The sequence below is a fragment of the Delphinus delphis genome, chromosome 4 (assembly GCF_949987515.2).
Source record: "Delphinus delphis chromosome 4, mDelDel1.2, whole genome shotgun sequence".
In the NCBI taxonomy this organism is placed as follows: Eukaryota; Metazoa; Chordata; class Mammalia; order Artiodactyla; family Delphinidae; genus Delphinus; species Delphinus delphis.
In genome coordinates, this window is record NC_082686.1 from 66,904,053 (window position 1) to 66,924,982 (window position 20,930).

Genomic DNA, 20,930 nt, shown 5'->3' on the forward strand with positions numbered 1-20,930 from the left:
TTAACACCTCGTGGTCACCCACTTTTGAATCTGCAGGGAAAAAAAAAGCTTTCAAGGCACATAGAAAGAAATTGTGAAAGTTAAAAATTACAAATCTAGAGGGTTTCTTGTGCTTTTCTGGAAAGGAAAGTCAGTCTTCTTTTTTTTATAGGTGAAAAACTGTCTTTAAATAGTGGAACCATCCCCTCCCAATCAGACTGAAAACTTACAAATCTGATAATGGGTAACAAATATCTAAAAAGTTACAGACTAATTCATATCACCATCGTCAAATGTCAGTGTCTAGAAACTATACAGACTACCCAGGATGCCTATCCTAGGAGCAGACTAGTCAGACTAAGAGGGAATGAGCTATGTTCATTCAGCATTATTGTAAAGTAGCTGAGGTATGTGTGCTGCATACTCTCACTCCTTGGCCTGCCTAGATTGGCTTAAAGAAGCTGTCTGAAATACTACAATGCCTGTTGAAGAGCTACTAATTAACATCACTTAAGCAAGTCTCCTGTGAGCAAATAAGTCAGTCTGGTCTTCTGTATATTCTACCCCAGTGATGTTGGGGAGAACTTTATTACCAGCACAGAGGGTTTGTGCTAGCAGTAATAATAATCATCAAGGAATACAATAATGAGCGCCTGCTCTGTTGCAAACACTGCACTAAGTTCTCTGTCTCATTTAATACTTACAAAATAAGAACCAGACTTAGAGAGTTAACATAGCTTGCCCAAGGTCCCTCACAAATAAATAATACAGATTCAAGCCCTGGTCTCTGTGAATTCACCAGTCTGCTGTTTCTAGTATTTATTAATCAGCCAGTAAATCCACAGTTTATATCTCCTCACAATGAAGCCAACTTTGTTCCACTTTCTCATTTTCACCATGAACATATATTATGCTCTCCAAAGTCAAGGTACTCAATCTGGGCCAGCAGCCTGCACAATAAATTCATGCTATTTGTCACAAGGGAAAAAAAAGATTCACATAAACATCCTTGGCTGAAAAAAATAACTGTTAATAGCTCTAAAAAGAAAACAGTTCATTTTTTTAAATCCATAAAAGATATATTCTAAGTGTGAATAAAAACCATTTGATAACATTCAAATATAAAATTAGGAATAAATGAAGAAGATGCCACTAATTCACCTCATTACAGTAGAGCCAAAGGTCAGCAAACTACGGCCAAACTAGGGCCAGATGTCTGTTTTTGTAAATAAAGATTTACTGGAACACTCATTTTCATATTGTCTATAGCTGCTTTCGTGCTGTGATGGCAGAGTTAAATATTTGTGATTGAGACTGTCTAGGTTGCAAAACCAAAAATATTCATCACTGGCCTTTTACAGAAAAAAATTTGTTGATTCCTGTACTAGACAATCAAAAGAAAGGGTCTGCATAAAAAGTATAATTTATCCACCTGTGATAAAGTGGCTAAATACATAACTATCCCCAGTCTCATAACATCGTAAAAATGCCAGGAACTGTGTTTTTACCTTGAAGGTTTTCCTTCTTCAACAAAGAATTAAGTTGACTCATAGAGCTGAAGATGAGAATGGACTCTACAGATGCTCTGTATCGCCCAGAATGCTCAGTGGTGACGTTCAGCCCTAGGCTTTGAGTTCCTTGGCCAGTCTCTATCTCTTCCAGGAGTGGAAGCTCATGAGGAAGAAAACGGGAAACTATGCCATGAAGAGTCGGCTCCTTGGAATCTGGATCTAGTAACCAGCATGCCACCTGAGTGAGATAACAATCAGAATATTTTCTTGATTTTTCCAAGATATTTCTGTACCCTTAAATTAAAAGGGGAAAAAAGAAAGCTCATTTCTAATCTCACTCGTTTTCACTTAATACTTATTCAATGGTCTTCCCAGGAGAGGAGAAGGAAAGGATAATTGTACCAGGATAAGGAAAGGATAATTGGTATAAAAAATAACTCATTTTTTACCAATAAGAGCCTTCAAAGGTAGCCTTCAAAGAAGGAAAATTTATACTTTTCCACTACTGCAATGCTCCTCCTGACCTACTTCAGAAGTAGGCTTGAAAACCAAGTGCCTTTCAGCTAACAAAAGTCATGTTTCTGAAAATGCAGCTGGATTCTTCTCCACTAAGGCTAATTTTGGCTTTCCTACTACTATAACAAAGATGGGCCTATATAGTTTTAGGTTTATTTAATTAAAAAAAATTTTTTTATTGCGGTAAGTCACATAATATAAAACACACTATTTTAAGCATATTTAATTGTACAGTTGAGTGGCTTATTCAATATTGGAAGAAGTGAGACATAAATATTTCGCCATTACAAGTTCATATCCAGTGTTTTAGAATGCCTACAGAATTTCTCTCAAGGATGAGGACCTGTCACCATGACCATCCAACTAGTGATTTGACTGCTACTGTTAGCTTCCCTATGAGACTAGAAGACCTGTATTTTCTAATACTTGATTTTAGCAGAGCGAAATTGCATTTAGAATAAGGAAATCTAAGCCTTGTTCATAATTTCAATAATTACTAAATGACTTGGTTACTTCTTTTATAGGTCTAGAATGTAGTTTTATGGGGTGGGGGGGGCGATATTGTAAATTATAATAAGAAATATAAATTGGGTCTTCCCAACAGAGATAAAGGTGTCTTTAATTATGCTAATGCAGTGACTTGGAGTGCCCCTAGGTCACCTAGGAATGGCGGCTGGTTGCCACCAGTAATCAACCCTGTGATAGGAGGGCTGGAACTTTCAGTTCCACCCCCTCAAACTCCTGGGAAGGGGAAGGGGCCAGAGGATAATTGATCACCAATGGTCAATGGTTTGATCAATTATGCCTATGTAATGAAGCCTCCATAAAAACCCAAAAGGATAGGGTTCAGAGAGCTTCTGGGTTGGTAACCACATGAAGATGCAGGGAGAGTGGCAAGCCTAGAAAGAACAGAAGCTCCACACCTCTTCTTACAAACTTCACCCTATGTATCTCTTCGTCTGGCTGTTGACTTGTATCCTTTAATATCCTTTGTAATAAGCCAGTAATTTAGTGAGTAAACTGGTTTCCTGAGTTCTGTTAGCCGCTCTAGTAAATTAATCAAACTCAAGGAGGGGGTTGTGGGAATCTGATTTATTTATAGCTGGTTGACCAGAAGCACAGGTAACGAGCTGGGCTTGCAACTGGTGTTTGAAGTTGGGGGCTTGTGGGACTGAGCCCTTAACTTATGGGATTTGATGCTCATTCCAGGTAGATAGTAACAGAATTGAGCTGAATTGTAGGACACCCAACTGGTACCCACAGAACTGTTGGAGATACAGCGAAACCCCCTCCCCCCCCACCATTAGAAATTGGTGATCAGAACCCTTTTAGGGGTGTTGAATAAGATAGTCTGATGTAAAAGTTGGCAAACGTCTCTTATAAAAGTGAAATTTTATAAATTAATAGCTTCTCTTCTTACACCAAAAATGTGATGATTAACAAAACCAAGTATGGAATATTTCAAATAGTTTATGCCAAAGGTGTTATATAAATCTGGGATACTACTACAGTTTTAATAAGCTCACATTACCATTATTCTCATTTTGGGCTCTGGAACATCAAAATTAGGTGATAACCTTTTATATCCAGTAAAGGTCAGTTTAGGAACTATATGAAATTTATCACATATAAACCAAGGCTGGTCTGAAGTATAGCAAAGAATAGTATCATTAGTTTACCTGATACTGCCTTCAAAAATCTTTGCCAAAAAAGCTAAAGAAACTAAAATATTATCCTATTATCATTGATCATATTGATAATAACAACCAATTAGTATCATATCTCAACTCAAAGTTAATATTCCACACACCTCATGTATCCAGTCTCAACAGAAGGGAAAAAACGATATCCCTTTTCAGGGCTATGATCCTGTAAATAAATATCTTCTGAAAGTGCATTATACTGTTAAGTGTATATTACAACAACATAAGTTACTCTTTCCTTAATAACTCAGAGTCATCATTATGAACAGTATATCATAGTTTGCTATTATATGGAAAAGTTCTCAGGGGCTAGTAAGGCCATTTGTCCCTATGCTAATGGCCTCTAACTACTATGCTTTGTGATCTCTTATATCTGTATGCTTTTGCTATTTTCTGCCTCTATCCTCATGGATATTTGAAACACCCTGCTATCATATATCTAAATCTGACAGTTCTCCTTTCATTCTAATTTACTATGAGACAGAAAATTTAGAACTTATGACCAAAATGAAAATTGTTTAAGTCTCTGAAGAAAGATGTGAACTTTAGTGCTTGGAATGTGTGACATCTCTGGTTTTATCTACACAGAGGCATTTGGTGCATAATAATCTGTTCTGGGTGGATGAAGTTATTGGACAAAGAAGTGACTACTCTAAAATACTTAAGCTGTACTGTTGAAGCTAAATAAATACCAAGTCATTTAAGAATTAACCCTAAACATTAAAATTAAATATTTTTTGAAGTATGTAAAATTCTTTTAGATAAGACAGGGAACCTTAGGATCTTCATAACTTTGTTCCAGGGAGATGCCACAAGACAGAAGAAGAATTTTATAGCTCTGGATGAAGTCATAGATGATAACAGAACGTTCTTTATCAGATTCCTTTTGAAAGCAAGATTGAAGGTGCCGCATTCTGTCTTTCACAGTCAGGCTTGGATCCAGAGAAGGTGGGGCCAAACTGGCACTAATTTCTTAAAAAAAAAAAAAAAAGAAGTCTTAAGGCAAAAAGTACACGCATTCATTTGAAACAGCAATCTTTAGTGCCAAGACTGAAAAAGACTCAAAAGCCTCAGTTTAGTTCAGCAAGACCTTATCCAGGTCATGTTGGCTATATAGATGAAGTGCTCTGTAATCTAAAACTTAAGGATTGGGCTAGGTGATTTATAATGCTCTATTTAATCAGGTGGGAGAAAATTCTAAACATTAAGATTCCTAAAAATAAATTTACACTTCTCAGAATGTGGAATTAAAAAAAGAAAAGTTATTTTTAAATGAATTTTAAAGGAACTCATTTCAGAGGGAATTTTAGTATGAATGTATAAAATTACATCTAAAATAAAAGAAGTTCAAGTAATTACTTATCCTAAGATGTTCTCCTATGAAACAACTGAAAATATTTCATGCTTACTCAGAACAGACATTATATGGCATCTTTTTAAATGTTTCCTTATTAATTTTGCTTCTGTCTAAAACCAAACAATCAACTAGGTATCCAACAACCATAATCAGATCACAATTTATACCTAGGTCCTATCCTTTTAATTCCAAGGCTTCTCCAAAGGCTGTGTGATTCAACTACTGTAGATGTCTAGCTCATCACTGCCTCTAAATGAGTTCCAGATACAGTCGATAGGAGGAGAAAAGCCTGGAAAGAAACTGCCATGATCCAGTCTTCAGAAGCAAATCCTCAAGGTGGCCAGTGAGTCCTTAAGGATCCACTACCCCAAAGAAGAAAACACAGTAACAGCCACATGTGACAAGCAGAAGACAGTAAGGGGGGTGGCTTCTTAAAATGTCATTCTAGTTAATATATGAAATAATGTATACAATAGCTACTATTTTTTAAAGGTTTTTTTTTTAATCCTAAAAAATAAATTCTAGGTAAATTTCAGGAAACTATTCTCAACAAACAAGTCACTATCCTCATAGAGGTTACATTAAAATTATATGGTAACTTAACCAAATAGTGATTACTTACCAGAATGCTTTTGTTCCTTCTGCAATGAAAAATAGTAAGCATCTCTTCCACCCCAGCATACTGCCAGTCCAACCACCAAGATGCCATCACAACCTTTAACAGGAATTCCATCATCTCCAATAGGGCTTTCCTGAGAGGAACTAACTATGTAAAACCAAAGTGAAATAGTTAAAAATCTCTGAAAATGAAACCACTCAATTGAGTACTAAAAAAAATGATATAATAAAAAATTATTTGATAAGCAAATTTTTCAGATCCCTACAATATGCATCATGTGGATAGTCATTTTTAGGTGTAAGATCTTCCTAGGCTTCCCATCATTTAAGATAACTGTCACTATGAAAAATCTACCAAAGATTTCTTAAAAGAGATCTGTAATAATGACTAAGATAGTTTAAAATTAACTTTTTAAAGTTTTCCAAAAGCTGCATTTTGAATTTCTATAACTCAGAAATAAAGACCACTTGCATACTACAAAAATTTTGTAGCAAATTTAGCAATTCTTAACACTTAGAAACTCCAGAAAAATCAAGAGTCTTACTTCTTAGTGAAGAATTAGGTATGATTTTGTATTTGCGTCAATATTTTTCCTAAAATAATACACCTTTCAATTGCACAGACATAGGTCAAAAACTAATCCATCTTATTTACAATTATATCCCCAATACCTGGAAAATAACTGTCACATATTTGTTAAATTTAAGTGAATGTTTTTATCCCTCTAACCTCTAGCACAGAAAATGTACTCAATTTTATGTTTGTTGAATGAAAAATGGAAAGAGCTAGTCAACAATGAAAGTGCATAAAACTTGTCATTAACACATATGCTTCCTGAATTGAAGATCAAACAAATACTCAGAACTTTATGAACAAACTCATTCATAAATATAGAGATTTAAGAAATTTGATCATATCTTTGATTTCCACAACAGATTGTCAAGCTGACTACAGCTATCCCCCATAATACTGAATCATTACTTCCATGAAATAAGACAGGAATACATGGCATTATTTAACCAAAAGTTTCAATTCTCTGAAAACCTGAAAGAGTTCTGAGGCTTTCATGACTATCAGTAGAGGTACAAGTTCTACTTGAGAAGAGTAGAAGTGGGGAGTACCAGTGGGGAGAGGAGGGGGGAGGGGAAAGATATCAGTAGGGGATTAAGAGGTACAACCTACTATGTATAAATCAGCTACAAGAATATATTGTACAGCAAAGGGAAATACAGCCATTATTTTACAATAACATTACATGGAGTATAATCTATAAAAATAGTGAATCACTATGTTGTATACCTGAAACTAATTTAATATTGTAAATCAGCTATACTTTAATTAATTAAATTCAAACCATGTCACACCATTAAGGTACCATAACAAGTCTGATCCATTTTCAAAATATACATCTTAAATTTTACAAAATTATATTCTAACTAATATACATTAATATATGCATATGATTATATATATAGATATAGATACACAGATGTATATATATATATGATTTCTTTCTTAGAGAAATGCTGTGTTTAATGGTAAGCTTGGCACACTCTAACACCAGGCATGACCAGGAGCTAAAGCAGCAGGGATGTACAGGAAACCTCCAGAGACTCACAAAGTAGAGGATGAGGAAGATAACCAAACAGAAGGGCCCTATGGCCTCAGACAAGGCAGAGCCCAGAATGGCATAGAAGAGGTATTGTTTGTATGTATGTATGCCTGGCACCCAAGCATCAATCTGTCAAACACTGTTCTAATGCTGGCCTCTGAACCAGCCATACCAACTGTGGTGTCCCCACCAGCAATAAGCTTGGCTGCTGGGTCAGTGTCCTGGGAGACAACACTGGTATGGAACTCCTGTGGGGAGCTGCTATAGAAAGGCTGTTTAGATGGGATTTCTGGCCTGCTTGGAAGGAGGCAGACACAGGCCTGATTAGACCCCAGGCACAACAATGGATCAGAGCCAGAGGAACAAACAGTGTCCTAGTGGTGTGCACGTTTTCAGTCTACCAGCTTGAGCTCTTGGCCTCACTGCTCAGCTCTCCTGCCCATGTGTCCAGAGGTCCCCCATCTCTTATACCAGAGGGTAACTATTTTTAATCTAGTTGTGCTGAACAATAAGGCTGTTCCACATATAAAACCACATAGGAGAAACTTATTAAACTTTTTTTTGCGGTACGCTGGCCTCTCACTGTTGTGGCCTCTCCAGTTGCGGAGCACAGGCTCCGGACGCGCAGGCTCAGCGGCCATGGCTCACGGACACAGCCGCTAAGCGGCATGTGGGATCTTCCCAGACCGGGGCACGAACCCGTGTCCCCTGCATTGGCAGGCGGACTCTCAACCACTGCGCCACCAGGGAAGCCTGAAACTTATTAAACTTTGAACATACTTATTACATTTAATATCCAATACTGAAAAGTCTCAGTCCCATCTCAGTCCACTATTTTACATAAAAATGTAAAAGATTAAAAAAAAAATCTTACCTTGCTTAAACCTACCACCAATAGTAGCACTTTTAGAAGATGTCAAATTACTGATCTTTTCACAAGCCAATGAGATGGAAAATCGAGTTTTGTTTTGCCACTCCTTCATGAATGTTTGAAAGAGAGTTTGGTCACTCGCTACGTCAATTATGGCCAAACTTTCTGAACTGCATGAGGCTAGAGTTAACTGCAATCCATCCTGTGATAACTGCGGTGAAAAACTTGTGTCTCCAATAGGACTGTCATCTTTGAAACCATTTCTAGTCTCTGGATTTAAATCGCAGTTTTTATTATCTGAAGGTGAGCCAAATGAATAACTTTCACCAAGTTGTAAACCACCACTAATTTTCTGAAGTTTTACAGAAGATGTTCCAAGAAAACCTGGAAATGACAACTTAGAAGCAGATGGTATAGGAGGAATGAGTCCATTATCATCAACTATACAGTTTTCTTTACAAGGCAAGAGGGAGGAGGTTTCACCATGAATGACATTGTTCTCTAGTGCGTCAATATTGCCTTTTACCACAATATTAGGGGATAATGGAATTCCTTGCACTTTATTTGTCTCCAAATTTGAAATCACTTCCTGTTTGTCATTTACCTCTGTGTTTTTTCCTTTCAAACTGAGCAAGTCTGTAATGGTTAATTTTAGCTTTTCATTTTCTAGAGGACTGGACACATTATCTAAAATCCTTTGCAGTCCTGGACTTAAATCAAATGATGCCCCTGACCATATGAATGAATTATCTTGCCTTGTCCCAGTAAATTTGGATTTTTGAGACCTTTTATCTTTATCTCCTCCAATTACCTCTCTTTGGGAATAATCATTACCCACAATCATTGGATCACTCAGTTCTAATACTCTAAGAGATCCTGCAGTATTATGTTTCTCTTGGACAGGAAATACGTCTACATTATCCAAAGCTTCAACCATCTGAGCAGAATCCATTTCTGAAAATACAGTAGACTCATCACTGAAACAAGACAATGGCTGCTGATTATCTTGATTCTCATTCACATCTGATTTTTTAATTGGGCCCTCTGGTTGTAGACACAGAGAATCAGCAAAATGGACTGAAGTTATTTCAGAAGGAAGGCGTTCTTTTGCTTGTACATCAGGTGGTTGTTCTTCTACCAGGTACTCTTCACTGAAACTGTCAAACAGTAAACTACCACTCAAATTCAAACTTGTTTCAGGAACTGGCAGACATTCTACTTCTATATCAGTACGAGTTCTCATTTTAGGAACCAGAGGTATAACTGGTTTCATAGCTTCTTGTGTTTGATAACCTTGAAGAAAACTATTTAATTGGGAGTCAGTAACAGAAAGTTCATTGCCTTTAAAACATGGGTCATTTTCCCCTATTAATATTGGAGAATAAAAAATTGGGCTTTCTGGAGTCAGGTTATCAACCCCATGTGAATCAGTGCTTTGTTTCATAGCATCTACAGTCTTAAGTTTCAAATGACTTGTCGTTCCTGGTGAATGTTGTTCACCTGGAAAAGTAAAGTGAATCTCTTTCTGAAAGGAGCTCACTGAGCTCTGTTTGTCTAGGCTCTTCTGCATCATTCCTGTTGCCAGGCTGGTATCCTTTGCTCCTTCTTGCTTGGCATTTTCAGTTGCTATCTGTTGAATTATTTTCTCTGACTGAGTATCCAGGTAGAAACTATCTTCAAAATCACAGAGATCTAAACCTAAGTCAGAAACATGATTATTTTTAGTTCTCTCTGCTGCATAAGCATCTGTTTTTACTTGTACTCTAAGGGTATTCAGAATATTCTCACGCTGGCCTCCTGATTTACCAAATACTCCACTTAGTAGATGTACTCCACTGGATATCTCAGTGCTGCTTATGTTATCTCCTGATACCTGAAGATTACTTGATTTATTTTCCTCAGCATTAAACTTTGTACTTTCACATTTCATAACAACATTTGAGTCCCTATTCATATAACTGCTGTCTTTCTCATAGGGCATTTGTCTTGCTATTGGTTTTTTCAGTTTGGTGTAAGTATTCGTCTGTTTATCAAACTGCTTTTCCAGGCACTGGTTAATTGGATGGGTGTCATGGTGTTTCACATTAACATGCTGGTTTTTTGAATCATTTTGTATCAGCACTTCATTTGTTTTTTCTGATTCAACAGCTAATCCTCTTCCATTTTCACTAACCACACTGGTGGCTTGATGAGTCACATTTTTATTCTGGGATTCTGTGATAAAATATTCCACAAGAATATCATTAGATACTTTATTGTTCCTTGAACAACTTTGTTCTGTTTGTGATGGGAATGATACTTTGCTATATCTTCCCTCAGCACAGAAAGATATGTTTTTAGCAAATGGCTCTGGACTTCTAAATTCCATATTCTTCTCATCTGAAGTAAATGACTCTTCACAATGAATAGGATTAGACAGAGTCTGTTCTTGTAAATTGATTCTACACATCCTAGTGTCTTTCACAGGGCTACTGTCTCTAGATCGTTTTAGATGCTTACTATGTTTCCAAAATTGAGAGGTTGTACTCATCTCTTCTGAACTGAGATTCAAAGCTTCTTTTTTTGTTTTCTCAGATGAGAGAGTCTGAACAACTTTCGTAGTGCTTACTTTCCCCTCGTTCAGAGAGGTCCCTAGCTTTTCTTTATTTATACTCAAAGAAGCCCGTCTTTTTGCTCTGGAAATGGAATGCAACTGACATTCTTGATGCCCATCCTGAAATTTATAATAAAAGGAATCTGTATGCTCTCTACTTTTATCTAAATCTTGCACTGTATTTGGTAAATGAGTAACAGAAGAATCATTAAATATTGTGTTACTTTTTTTCTTTGATGCTAATCTTTTATAAGAACTCTTAGTTTGGGGTATAAATTTGTGTTCTTTTACTTCTGATTCACTGCAGGTCAATGAGTGTGTATCAGAATTTAAAAGGGAATATGGACTCCACTGCACTCCCATTTCAACTAAGTCCTGCTGCAGAATCATTCTGGCTTCTTCTACTATAAGAGTTGCCGCTTCCCTTTCAGTTAAATCTTTTCTGCCAGTCACCCAAATAGTTCGCATATTCCGACGCTCTTCAACTGCTTCCTCTTCCTCATCCACTGCCTTTCGGGTACTATACAAGAGGTAGGAAAAGAAATAAATTAATGCATTGATTCATTCATTAATACAAGTATTTATTAAGCATCAATTTGAGCTTTTCTAGGAACTGAAGAAATAGCACTGAACAAGAGGGAAATGTATCTACTCTCATAGCGCTTACATTATAGTTGGGGAAATCAGAAAGTAAACAAATGTTAAAATGCATTCTGTGTCAACTGGTGACAGATAAGAGCTGTGTAAAAAATTGAAGCACAATTGTGACCACCTAGAGGGGTGGGAAAGGGAGGATGGGAGGGAGATGCAAGAGGGAGGAGATATAGGGATATATGTATATGTATAGCTGATTCACTTTGTTATAAAGCAGAAACTAACACACCATTGTAAAGCAATTATACTCCAATAAAGATGTTAAAAAAATGAAGCACCAGAAAGGGATAGGTGGTTCTGCAGTTTTTAAATAGCATCATTAGGGAAGGCCTCACTAAGACAGAGTCTTTAAATGGAAACCTGGAGTTTATTGACAGAATTTGAAAGACAGTTCAGAGTAACTACAAGAGATTCAAAATGAAGAGAGAAAGTTCAGAATTGAGAGACCCAGAGAAGGAGAACCCCATATTTTTCATACAAATTCTGCCCAAATATCTGGCCGACCTCAAAACTATGCAAGTGTGGAGAGACTCCAAGCAGCTAGGTGAAAGTCTAAACAACTGAACAGAGATTTGAGCTATTGCCTACAACAGGAAAAGTTTGAGCTTAGCCAAGCTGACTGACAAAATATCAGTGCTCTTCATAGTAAAATAATAGATTCTACACCCTAAAAGGTCAAACATACGTAACTGAAGTACCATGAAGAGAAGATAAACAGGATGAGGCATAAAAATTATGGAAGCTGGGAAACTTTTGTTTACAACCAAGATAAAATAACAGGGACCAATTTAGCCTCTCACCCAAAACAACTAAAAACTGAGGCTAGGTCATAAAAGACATTGCAGTCTCCATTTTGCTCTCTTTTGGGTCACTCACTCTGGGGGAAGCCAACCATCATGGCAAAAGGATCTCAAGCAGCTCTATGGAGAAGTTCACGTAGAGAAATGAACACCAACCTGCCAGCATGTGTGTGAGGCATCTTTAAAGCAGATCTAAGTCAGCCCTTCAGATGACTACAGTTCTGGCCAACAACTTAACTACAACCTCCTGAGGAGCTCAAACCAGAACTACGAGGAAAGGTACTCCCAAATTCATGACTTGCAAAAACTTTGAGTAAATATATATTTACTAGTTGCTTTTAAGACACTAAGTTCTTAAGTAATTTCTTCCATAGCAAGAGTTAACTAAAATGCCTAGTAAAACTATTGAACTTCAAAGATATAGAAAATATATCTCGGGACTTCCTTGGTGGTGCAGTGGTTAAGAATCTGCCTGTCAATGCAGAGAACACGGGTTCGAGCCCTGGTCTGGGAAGATCCCACATGCCGTGGAGCAACTAAGCCTGTGCACCACAACTACTGAGCCTGTGCTCTAGAGCCCGCGAGCCACAACTACTGAGCCCATGTGCCACAACTACTGAAGCCCACGCACCCTAGAGCCTGTGCTCCGCAACAAGAGGAGCCACTGCAATGAGAAGCCTGTGCACCCTAATGAAGAGTAGCCCCTGCTCACCACAACTAGAGAAAGCCCACACACAGCAACGAAGACCCAATGCAGCCAAAAATAAATAAATAAACAAATAAATGTTAAAAGGAAAGAAAAGAAAAGAACTCTCAAGGCCTACATATTTGGAAGGGCAAAAGAATCACACTCCCGTAAGAATTCTCGAAAACAGCATACAAAGCAAAGAAACAACATTTTCAAAAAACTCAATAAAAGAAAGTATAGACCAAGGATTTCTATCCAGCCAAGGTGTGCTTCAAATATTAAGGTTATGGAAAATCTGTCTGAAACACACAAGAACTTGAAGAATTCTATATTATATAAGCCCTCCTCAAGGAACCTAAAGCTACTAGAGGATAAGTTTCATCCACTCAAGAGAGGAAGGAATACTTCAGAAATAAGAACGATGGTAAGAATCTGAATAACTAAAAATGTAGATTATATTAGTCTTCCAACCCTACCCCCCCACAAGGGTGGAGGCAAAGGTGGAAAATTAATGTATGCAAGTTTTATATTGAGATAAAGTAGAAAGAATGCACTTTGAAAAAGGGAGAGGGAAAAAGAAAGTTAAAGTAAGCTCAATGTCAGTGACTGTTGTTCCGGCAATAGGTAGGAATTACAGGATACAATTAAAATCTTGACAAACCATATAATAAAAAGTACAAAAGCACCCATTAAAACAAAAATATACACCTTTCTAGATTTAAAAATAAAATACCAAAGAATACCCTTGGGTGGAGAAAGAAACAGCAAATATCACATAATACACATAATTATAAAATAATTTGAGAGAATTGATAAATGTGAATGGGATTAAATCATCTATTAAAAAGATCTTCAATTTGTTTCAGAAAGCAAAACACAACTACAACTCAATGTGGTACAAAAAAGCATACCTAAAACAAAGTAATTCAAAAAGGCTAAAAATAAAGGAATGGGCAAAGGAATTCCCAGGCAAAGGGAAACAAGAAGAAAGCAGTGAGGGATATTCCAAGAAGGGTATAATTTAATGCTCAAAACCAAAAGCACAACAAAGATAACTATCAATCAGTCATATTTACTATGAACATTTACACTCTAAATAACAAGCAACCACATTTGTGAAGCAAACACTGTAAGAGATACAAGGAGACAAAGAGAGAAGTGTACTAACAATTAGTAGACTTTAATAAACCATTCTTATTAAAAGACAGATGAAGTACTGGCAGGGAGGAATAAATAGGAATGAATAAGACTTAATTAACATAATCAAAAAGGTAGATTTTGTGAAAATATCTCAAACATTTTACTTTTATAATAGAGAATACAACTATCTAGTTTGTATTGATCATATATTAGGAAACAAAGAAATTGCCAGTGAATTCCATAAAGTAGAAATGTTATAAACAACATGCTTATATTGCAATGCAATAAACTAAAAATTATTAACAACAAAAAAGAACTTCTACCCAGGCAAAAAAGGGAAAACATGCAAATTCCATAATTCCTAAAAAAAATAATGAAAGCCCTAAATATCAGAATCTATGGTACATTTAAAATAAGAGACCACAGGAAAATTCACAGTAGTAAATTCATAGTATTAAAATAAAAACACACAGTATTTTATCAATAAAAATATGAATGTCAACCAATTAAACTCCTAGTTCAACAAAAAGAACTAGAAAAAGTATGACAAAGTAAAACAAAAGAAAGCAGTAGGTAGTAATAAAATTCAAAAAATAGGATTTAATGAGGTAGATTTTTTTAATAGACCTAACTAGTAAAACAAAATACTTGATTTTTTAAAATTTACAAAATAGACTACTAGTTAATCTGATCAAAAAGAAAACAGAAAGCAGAAATTTACAAAATAATAAATCAAAAAAGAGGCATAGCCAATGAAATAGAAGAAATATTTAAAATTCCTAACAGACTAATTTATAGATCGCTATGAAAATATATTTGAAAATCCAGATGAAATAGATAATTTCGTTGGGAAAGAAAGGCTACCAAAATTGACCCCACTAGACATAGAAAGCTTAAAGAGATTAAGTTCTGAAAAAATAAAATAGAGAAGGTGATCAGAGAATTAACCCCATAAAAAGGCACCATCCAAGACTGTTTCATAGGGTAATCATATCAAACCTTTAACCAGTCCCAAAGTACTGAAAATAAGGGAAAATCTTCCTTTTTGTTTTTCATGAAGAAAGTCTGATATGAAAACTTGAGTAAAGACAGTGCAAAATACACATACAAAAACTGTAGACTAATATTATTTATGGATAACAATGCAAAAGTATACTATATTAAATATTAGCAGATAGAATCCAACATCATGTAAAAAAATAATATAACACGACCAAGTGAAATTTATTCTGGAACATAAAACTGATTCAATATAGGAAATCTATTAATATAACATGCTAAGAGATGTAAAGGGGGAGAAACCTATGACTATCTCCATAGATACTGAAAAAGCCTTTAACAAAATTTAAAACCCATTCCTGATAAAAAATATACGAGAAAATTGCAATTAATGGACATTTTCTTAAAATGATTACACACACACACACACACACACACACACACACACACACACACACACACACACACACACCCACCCATAGTCCTGAAGTCAGTATCTTACTAGGGTAGCAGAGGCATTTCCACTAGGACCACAAACAAAGCAAAAATGTCCACTATCTCTATTACTACTGTCTACTACCACTACCTATTAGAGCTATTAGCTAATTCAATTAGACCAAATAAATCAGTTAGATGCACAAGAATTGTTAGGGAAAAAGTAAAATAATTCTATAAATTCTATAAATTCTATAAAAAATAAAATAATTCTATTTGCATATTCAAATAATAACCATGTAGAAGACATAGAAGAGAGCCACTAATTAAAAACAGGATAATGATTAAACAGGAATAAATTTAACAAGAAATGTACAAAATTTGTATGAGGAAAACCTGTATGAGGAAAATATTTTAAAACTCCTGAAAAATCAACAAGACTAGATCCAATGCAAAGATATTACCTATCCTTGGGTAGGTTCACTCAACATTATAAAGATTTCAGTTCTATTAAATTTCAATCGAATTCTAATACAATATCAAAAAGCACTTTAAGTTTCATATGGGCAAACATGCAAGAATAGCCAAGAAAATACTGAAAAAACATAAGGTAGAATTTACTCTACCAGACATTAAAACACACTATAAAGCCCTTATAATTAGAAGCATGGTACTGGCTCATTAACTGACAGAAAGAATAGCAAATAGAATAGAAAGTCCAGAAATAGACTTAATTACATATGGATATTTAATATATGATGGTGGCATCTCAAATCACTGGGACAAAGATAAACTTTTTTATAAATGGGAACCATTGAGAAATAAAATTGGATCCAGACTTAACACCATACACAAAATTAAATTCTAAATGAATCAGGAATCCAAATGCAAACTTACAAATACTAGAAGAAAACGTGTGAATTCCTCTTTAACCTCAATATATGAAAAACCTTTCTAACTATGACAATTTAGAAGCAAAAAAAAAAAAGATTGCTAAAAAATAAATGAAAAGAAAAATAAAAATTCTGCATGGTGAAAACAATGCAATAAAGTCAAAAGACAATTGATAAGTTTTTGAGAAAAATGTATGAAATATACATGTGAAACAAATGGCTAAGAACCCTAATCAGTTTTAAAAAGAAAAGATTCTAAGACTCTTTAAAAAGGAGAGGGTGAAAACCAAAATCTAGTAGAAACATAAGGAAAAGACATAACCAGATAATTCACAAAGATATATTTCTTTAAATAATCCTGAAAATAAGAAAAAATATTCACCATCACGCACATTTAGAGAAATGCACATTAAAATCATACTGAGATACAACTTCTCATCTATCCAACTAGTAAAAATGAAAACCTTTTTGTCAAAGAGAAAAACCAGAGGCTCCAAATGGCATCACTTGTGCTAAAGCCCATGATACCAAGCCTAGATTTAATACATAACCTAAATACAATTTAAACCTTCATCAGAAGTGTAATCTTTTTTTTTTTGAAATATAGTTGATGTACAATAAGAGCTGTATTTTTTTTTTTTTTTTTTTTTTGGTTTAAAGACAAGCTTGTAAGGATTGGCTACTCCAAAGTTCTAAGGAATATAGCTAACTCAAATGCTTTTCAAGATCAAGTTATCCAAGATAATCTTTAGGAAGTAAAAGCTAGTTTAAGTTTGTCGCTTTAATTAAAACAGACAAGTCTTAATATTTGTCAGCATTAATTATATTTTTATTCTACCTAAGCTAACAAATTTGTCAGCAAGAAAAATAACTTGGTATGATGAAATTTTCATTAGTAACCTAAATATAATTGTTTAGAGCAAGTAAATTAAATAAATAAAAGTAGAATAAAAAGATTTTCTAGGTGAACTTTTGAAATAAGTTTTCCAAATCTTTAGCCTGAAACCCTTTTGCTAAGCTTAGGTTAAGTAATGGAAATTTATTGAACATTTAGATCATTCCAAATAAGATAAAATAGGTGAAAGATTAATTACTGAACACAGCTTTATCTACTTTTGGCTTTCTATTGTTTAAAAACTAAAGATAAAATTTGGGATTATTAGTAAGCATGTTTGGTGCTGCCAACTATTGGCACTTGCCATCTACCTCTACAAGGATTAAATCATGAGCTGCTGCAGCTGCTGACCTTCAACACCCCCTGAAAGGAGTTCAGGGTGGAGATCAGGAATGAGGCACTTCATGCTCTGGGAAAAACTGGCAGAAAAGGTCTTCAGATAGATATTTTCAGGAGATTTTATGAGCCCAATTCTTACATTCGTCATATCTAGAAAAGCACTAAAATCATTAACAGTGACGCCTGCTCCTCATGACTAGCAGCAAGCCTCTGCCAAAATGTGTGCTTGGCTGCTCGTACCCCCCTTCACTAAAGTCATATAACACTGACCTTCCCCGCTACCTCTTTGGAGCGGCTTCTCAGAGCTACCTGAAATGCTGTCTCCTGGGCTATAGTTCTCATTTTGCCCCAAATAAAACTTAACTCACAACTCTCACATTGCGCTTTTTTTTTTTTTTCAGTCAACAGTGCCATGCTAAGAAAGTTTCTATGAGAAAGCACATGTTTCTAGAAGTTACAAAGATTACTTATAATTTTGCCAAGCTTCGGAATGCTAGTATAAGAGTCCACAACTGTTTAGTTCCTAAATTTTAGCCAGAAATTAAGGTTTTCAAAAGATTAAAAATTCTAATATATGTAATTAAAGCTACAAGAAACAACAAAGGAAACATCTCCGTATGCAAGAAAAGCACGGTATGCTTTTGGCTAGAAAAGGCATGAGAGACTTCCCTGGCGGCACAGTGGTTAAGAATCTGCCTGCTAATGCAGGGGACACAGGTTCGAGCCCTGGTCCAGGAAGATCCCACATGCCACAGAGCAATTAAGCCCATGTGCCATAACTACTGAGCCTGTGCTCAAGAGTCCATGAGCCACAACTACTGAAGCCCGCAGCCCTAGAGCCCGTGCTCCGCAACAAGAGAAGCCACCGCGATGAGAAGCCTGCACACCGCAACTAGAGAAAGCCCGCGTGCAGCAACAAAGACCCAACGCAGCCAAAAAATAATTAATTAATTAATTAATTTTTTTAAAAAACAACGAAAAGAAAAGGCATGAGGAATGAAGATGCATTTTGTTAAGGGAAATGAGAGTAATTTTGTCTGAACTAGAGCTTCTGGTTATAAAGGGTAAACTAAAGGCATACAAAAATCTTTTCTCTCTTCACTGAAGAGAGAAAAGATTTTACCTTGTGTAATCAAGCTGGCTAAAACTGACTTATTATAAGCATTTTAAAAATTAAGTTTTAATATCAATAGTGTACTTATATAAAACTAGAACTTAATTTTCCTTCATCTGCTAAATAGACAATCGAGTATTGTTTCATATGGACCTGTGATCCTATTTAGTCAAGTGTCCAAACCATTTGATATCTTTGACAAACTTCCCCAAATCAAATTCTGAATGATGTCTTTTGACCACAAACTAACTTTGAAATTTTTCAGAGGCCCCTGGAACATTTCAAAAGATGTTAGGCTTATTTGATATGTTAAATAACATCGGAAGCATTACCAAACAAGAAGTAACATTAAGCCTTCTTTATGTTGTACTTGATTAGGTGTGTAAGTGTTCTAGAAATTGTGTGAAATTCCTAGAAACTTGATATATCCTGGTATAATCCTAACTTATAATTCTAGTCATTATCTTAAAATGGTGTATGACATCCTCTGGGACCCCAATCAGAAATGGGTAACAAGTAAACAATCCTTTTACTGCTATTCACTTACTTTCTAAAATTACTCATCAAAATTGAGGCTCACACTAAAAATATTGAACCTGAGTAACAGGGAAATGACCTAGCTGACTTTCATGTAAAGGCAACAGAATCTATATGAAGATTGTGGCAAGTGTTGATGAGATTCGTTCTACTTCTCCAAAAATGACCCGCTTACTGCCAGACCTGATGTCCTTATAACAGACGACAGTCTGCTCCTGAATCAGAGAAACTAAGATGGGTAAACAATGGCTGTAAATTAAACAAACAGCTGGAGCTGTGGGAAAACCAAGATGGCCTCATGGTTCTTCCTGGCTCCCTGACAAATCTCATTTTTCTGTTTTCCCATTCCTTCACCCACCACAGTATATGTAAGAACAACTATTTGTGTCCCTAAAGGCCTTAGGCTTCCTCCCTCTGGGCCCTTGAAAAACTGTATTCAAGCAGAAAAAGTATTAATTACATAGGACTACATGACCTGAGGAGGATACTCTAATGTTTCTGTTCTTCCAGATTTAAGGAGACCTTTTCTTAAGCTATCTATGACTTAACAACAATTTGGTAAAGTATACCTTTGTGAACAAAGATGAAACATTTTCTCCCCACCTGATCCCTCCAGAATTCAGGAACTCTCAGTGAATATTCTTACTCTCTTAACAATTTATTTGCTTGCATAAGTTCAATAACAATCTGTTCTCCTTATAACAGGATACAATTAGAAACACTGGCTATATTACCAAGGCTTTGACTGGAATGTCATATTTGAGAAAGGTGTGCACAGACTCAGATATGACCAGATAGCTTCAAAGAACTGCTTCAAAACAAAATCAACCAGGTACCTTGCTTACAAGGTTTCAGCAAAGCAGTCTTAAAAAAGGACTTATATGGTCAATCATTATTCTTGCTGTACTTATATAAATAATCAGGCCAAGTTTAATGCAAACAAATTAGTTTTACTACGATTATCTTTGGTTAAAAAAAATATAGGGGTAATTAAAGAGAGAAAAATTATCTTTGCACCTTTGTAGATAGTATTAGATTCTAGTCCTGTTAATTGTCTTTGAGGTTTTATTACATACCTGTAAACTGGACTGGATCCTGAATTCTTCTAGTGTCCTTAAATATCTGGCTACAACTCACCAAATTAATATTTCCAATTTTCTCCCACCCTTCTGATTTGACATCACTAAGAACAAAGGCAGCCTTTGAGCCCTGTCAGAAGGGAGCTTACCAAGTGCTCCTGACCACTGACACTGATGCAAAATTATGGAAAGCATTGAGCCTTGGGTACATGTCTCACAGCTAAGGACGACCACCTGACATCTGGTCCTACACAACACTGGAGACCCCTGAATCAAAATGATGAGTAAGAAAAGTCACTGATATTGATGTCTACTGCTTTCACCCAAGACACCAGATTCAAGTCTTCTTGCTTTAGTTAAACATGAAACCCTTTCTCCTTTTCTTTCTTAATTTCACTCTGGCATTGGCCTGGAAAGATAACACCCTCATCTGTATCTCCCAGGCCATTACTAAGAAGGGATAAGCTTCAGTATTTAGGATAACTCTATTTTAGGATGGGAGATTCTCTTTCCACATGCACTAAAAACCTGACTGACTCCTGGCTTGAAAAGGTAAATGCAGCAGTCCCTGTGAATAAATCTTTTATCAGTATTCC

General features: G+C 35.7%; 1 protein-coding gene and 1 pseudogene across 1 annotated transcript in view; both read right to left on the reverse strand.

Annotated features, from left to right (window-relative positions):
- The window catches only part of POLQ (DNA polymerase theta), a 114,256-nt gene that overhangs the window by 38,620 nt on the left and 54,706 nt on the right, over window positions 1-20,930 (reverse strand). The window contains exons 16-19 of the mRNA XM_060009907.1: window positions 8,172-11,281; window positions 5,689-5,832; window positions 4,485-4,681; window positions 1,488-1,728 (exon numbers count right to left, since the gene is read on the reverse strand). Of these exons, the coding sequence (XP_059865890.1) occupies window positions 1,488-1,728; window positions 4,485-4,681; window positions 5,689-5,832; window positions 8,172-11,281 (3,692 nt within the window). The remainder of the gene's footprint in view (window positions 1-1,487; window positions 1,729-4,484; window positions 4,682-5,688; window positions 5,833-8,171; window positions 11,282-20,930) is intronic.
- Window positions 6,025-7,967, reverse strand: LOC132423890 (ATP synthase F(0) complex subunit C1, mitochondrial pseudogene; annotated as a pseudogene).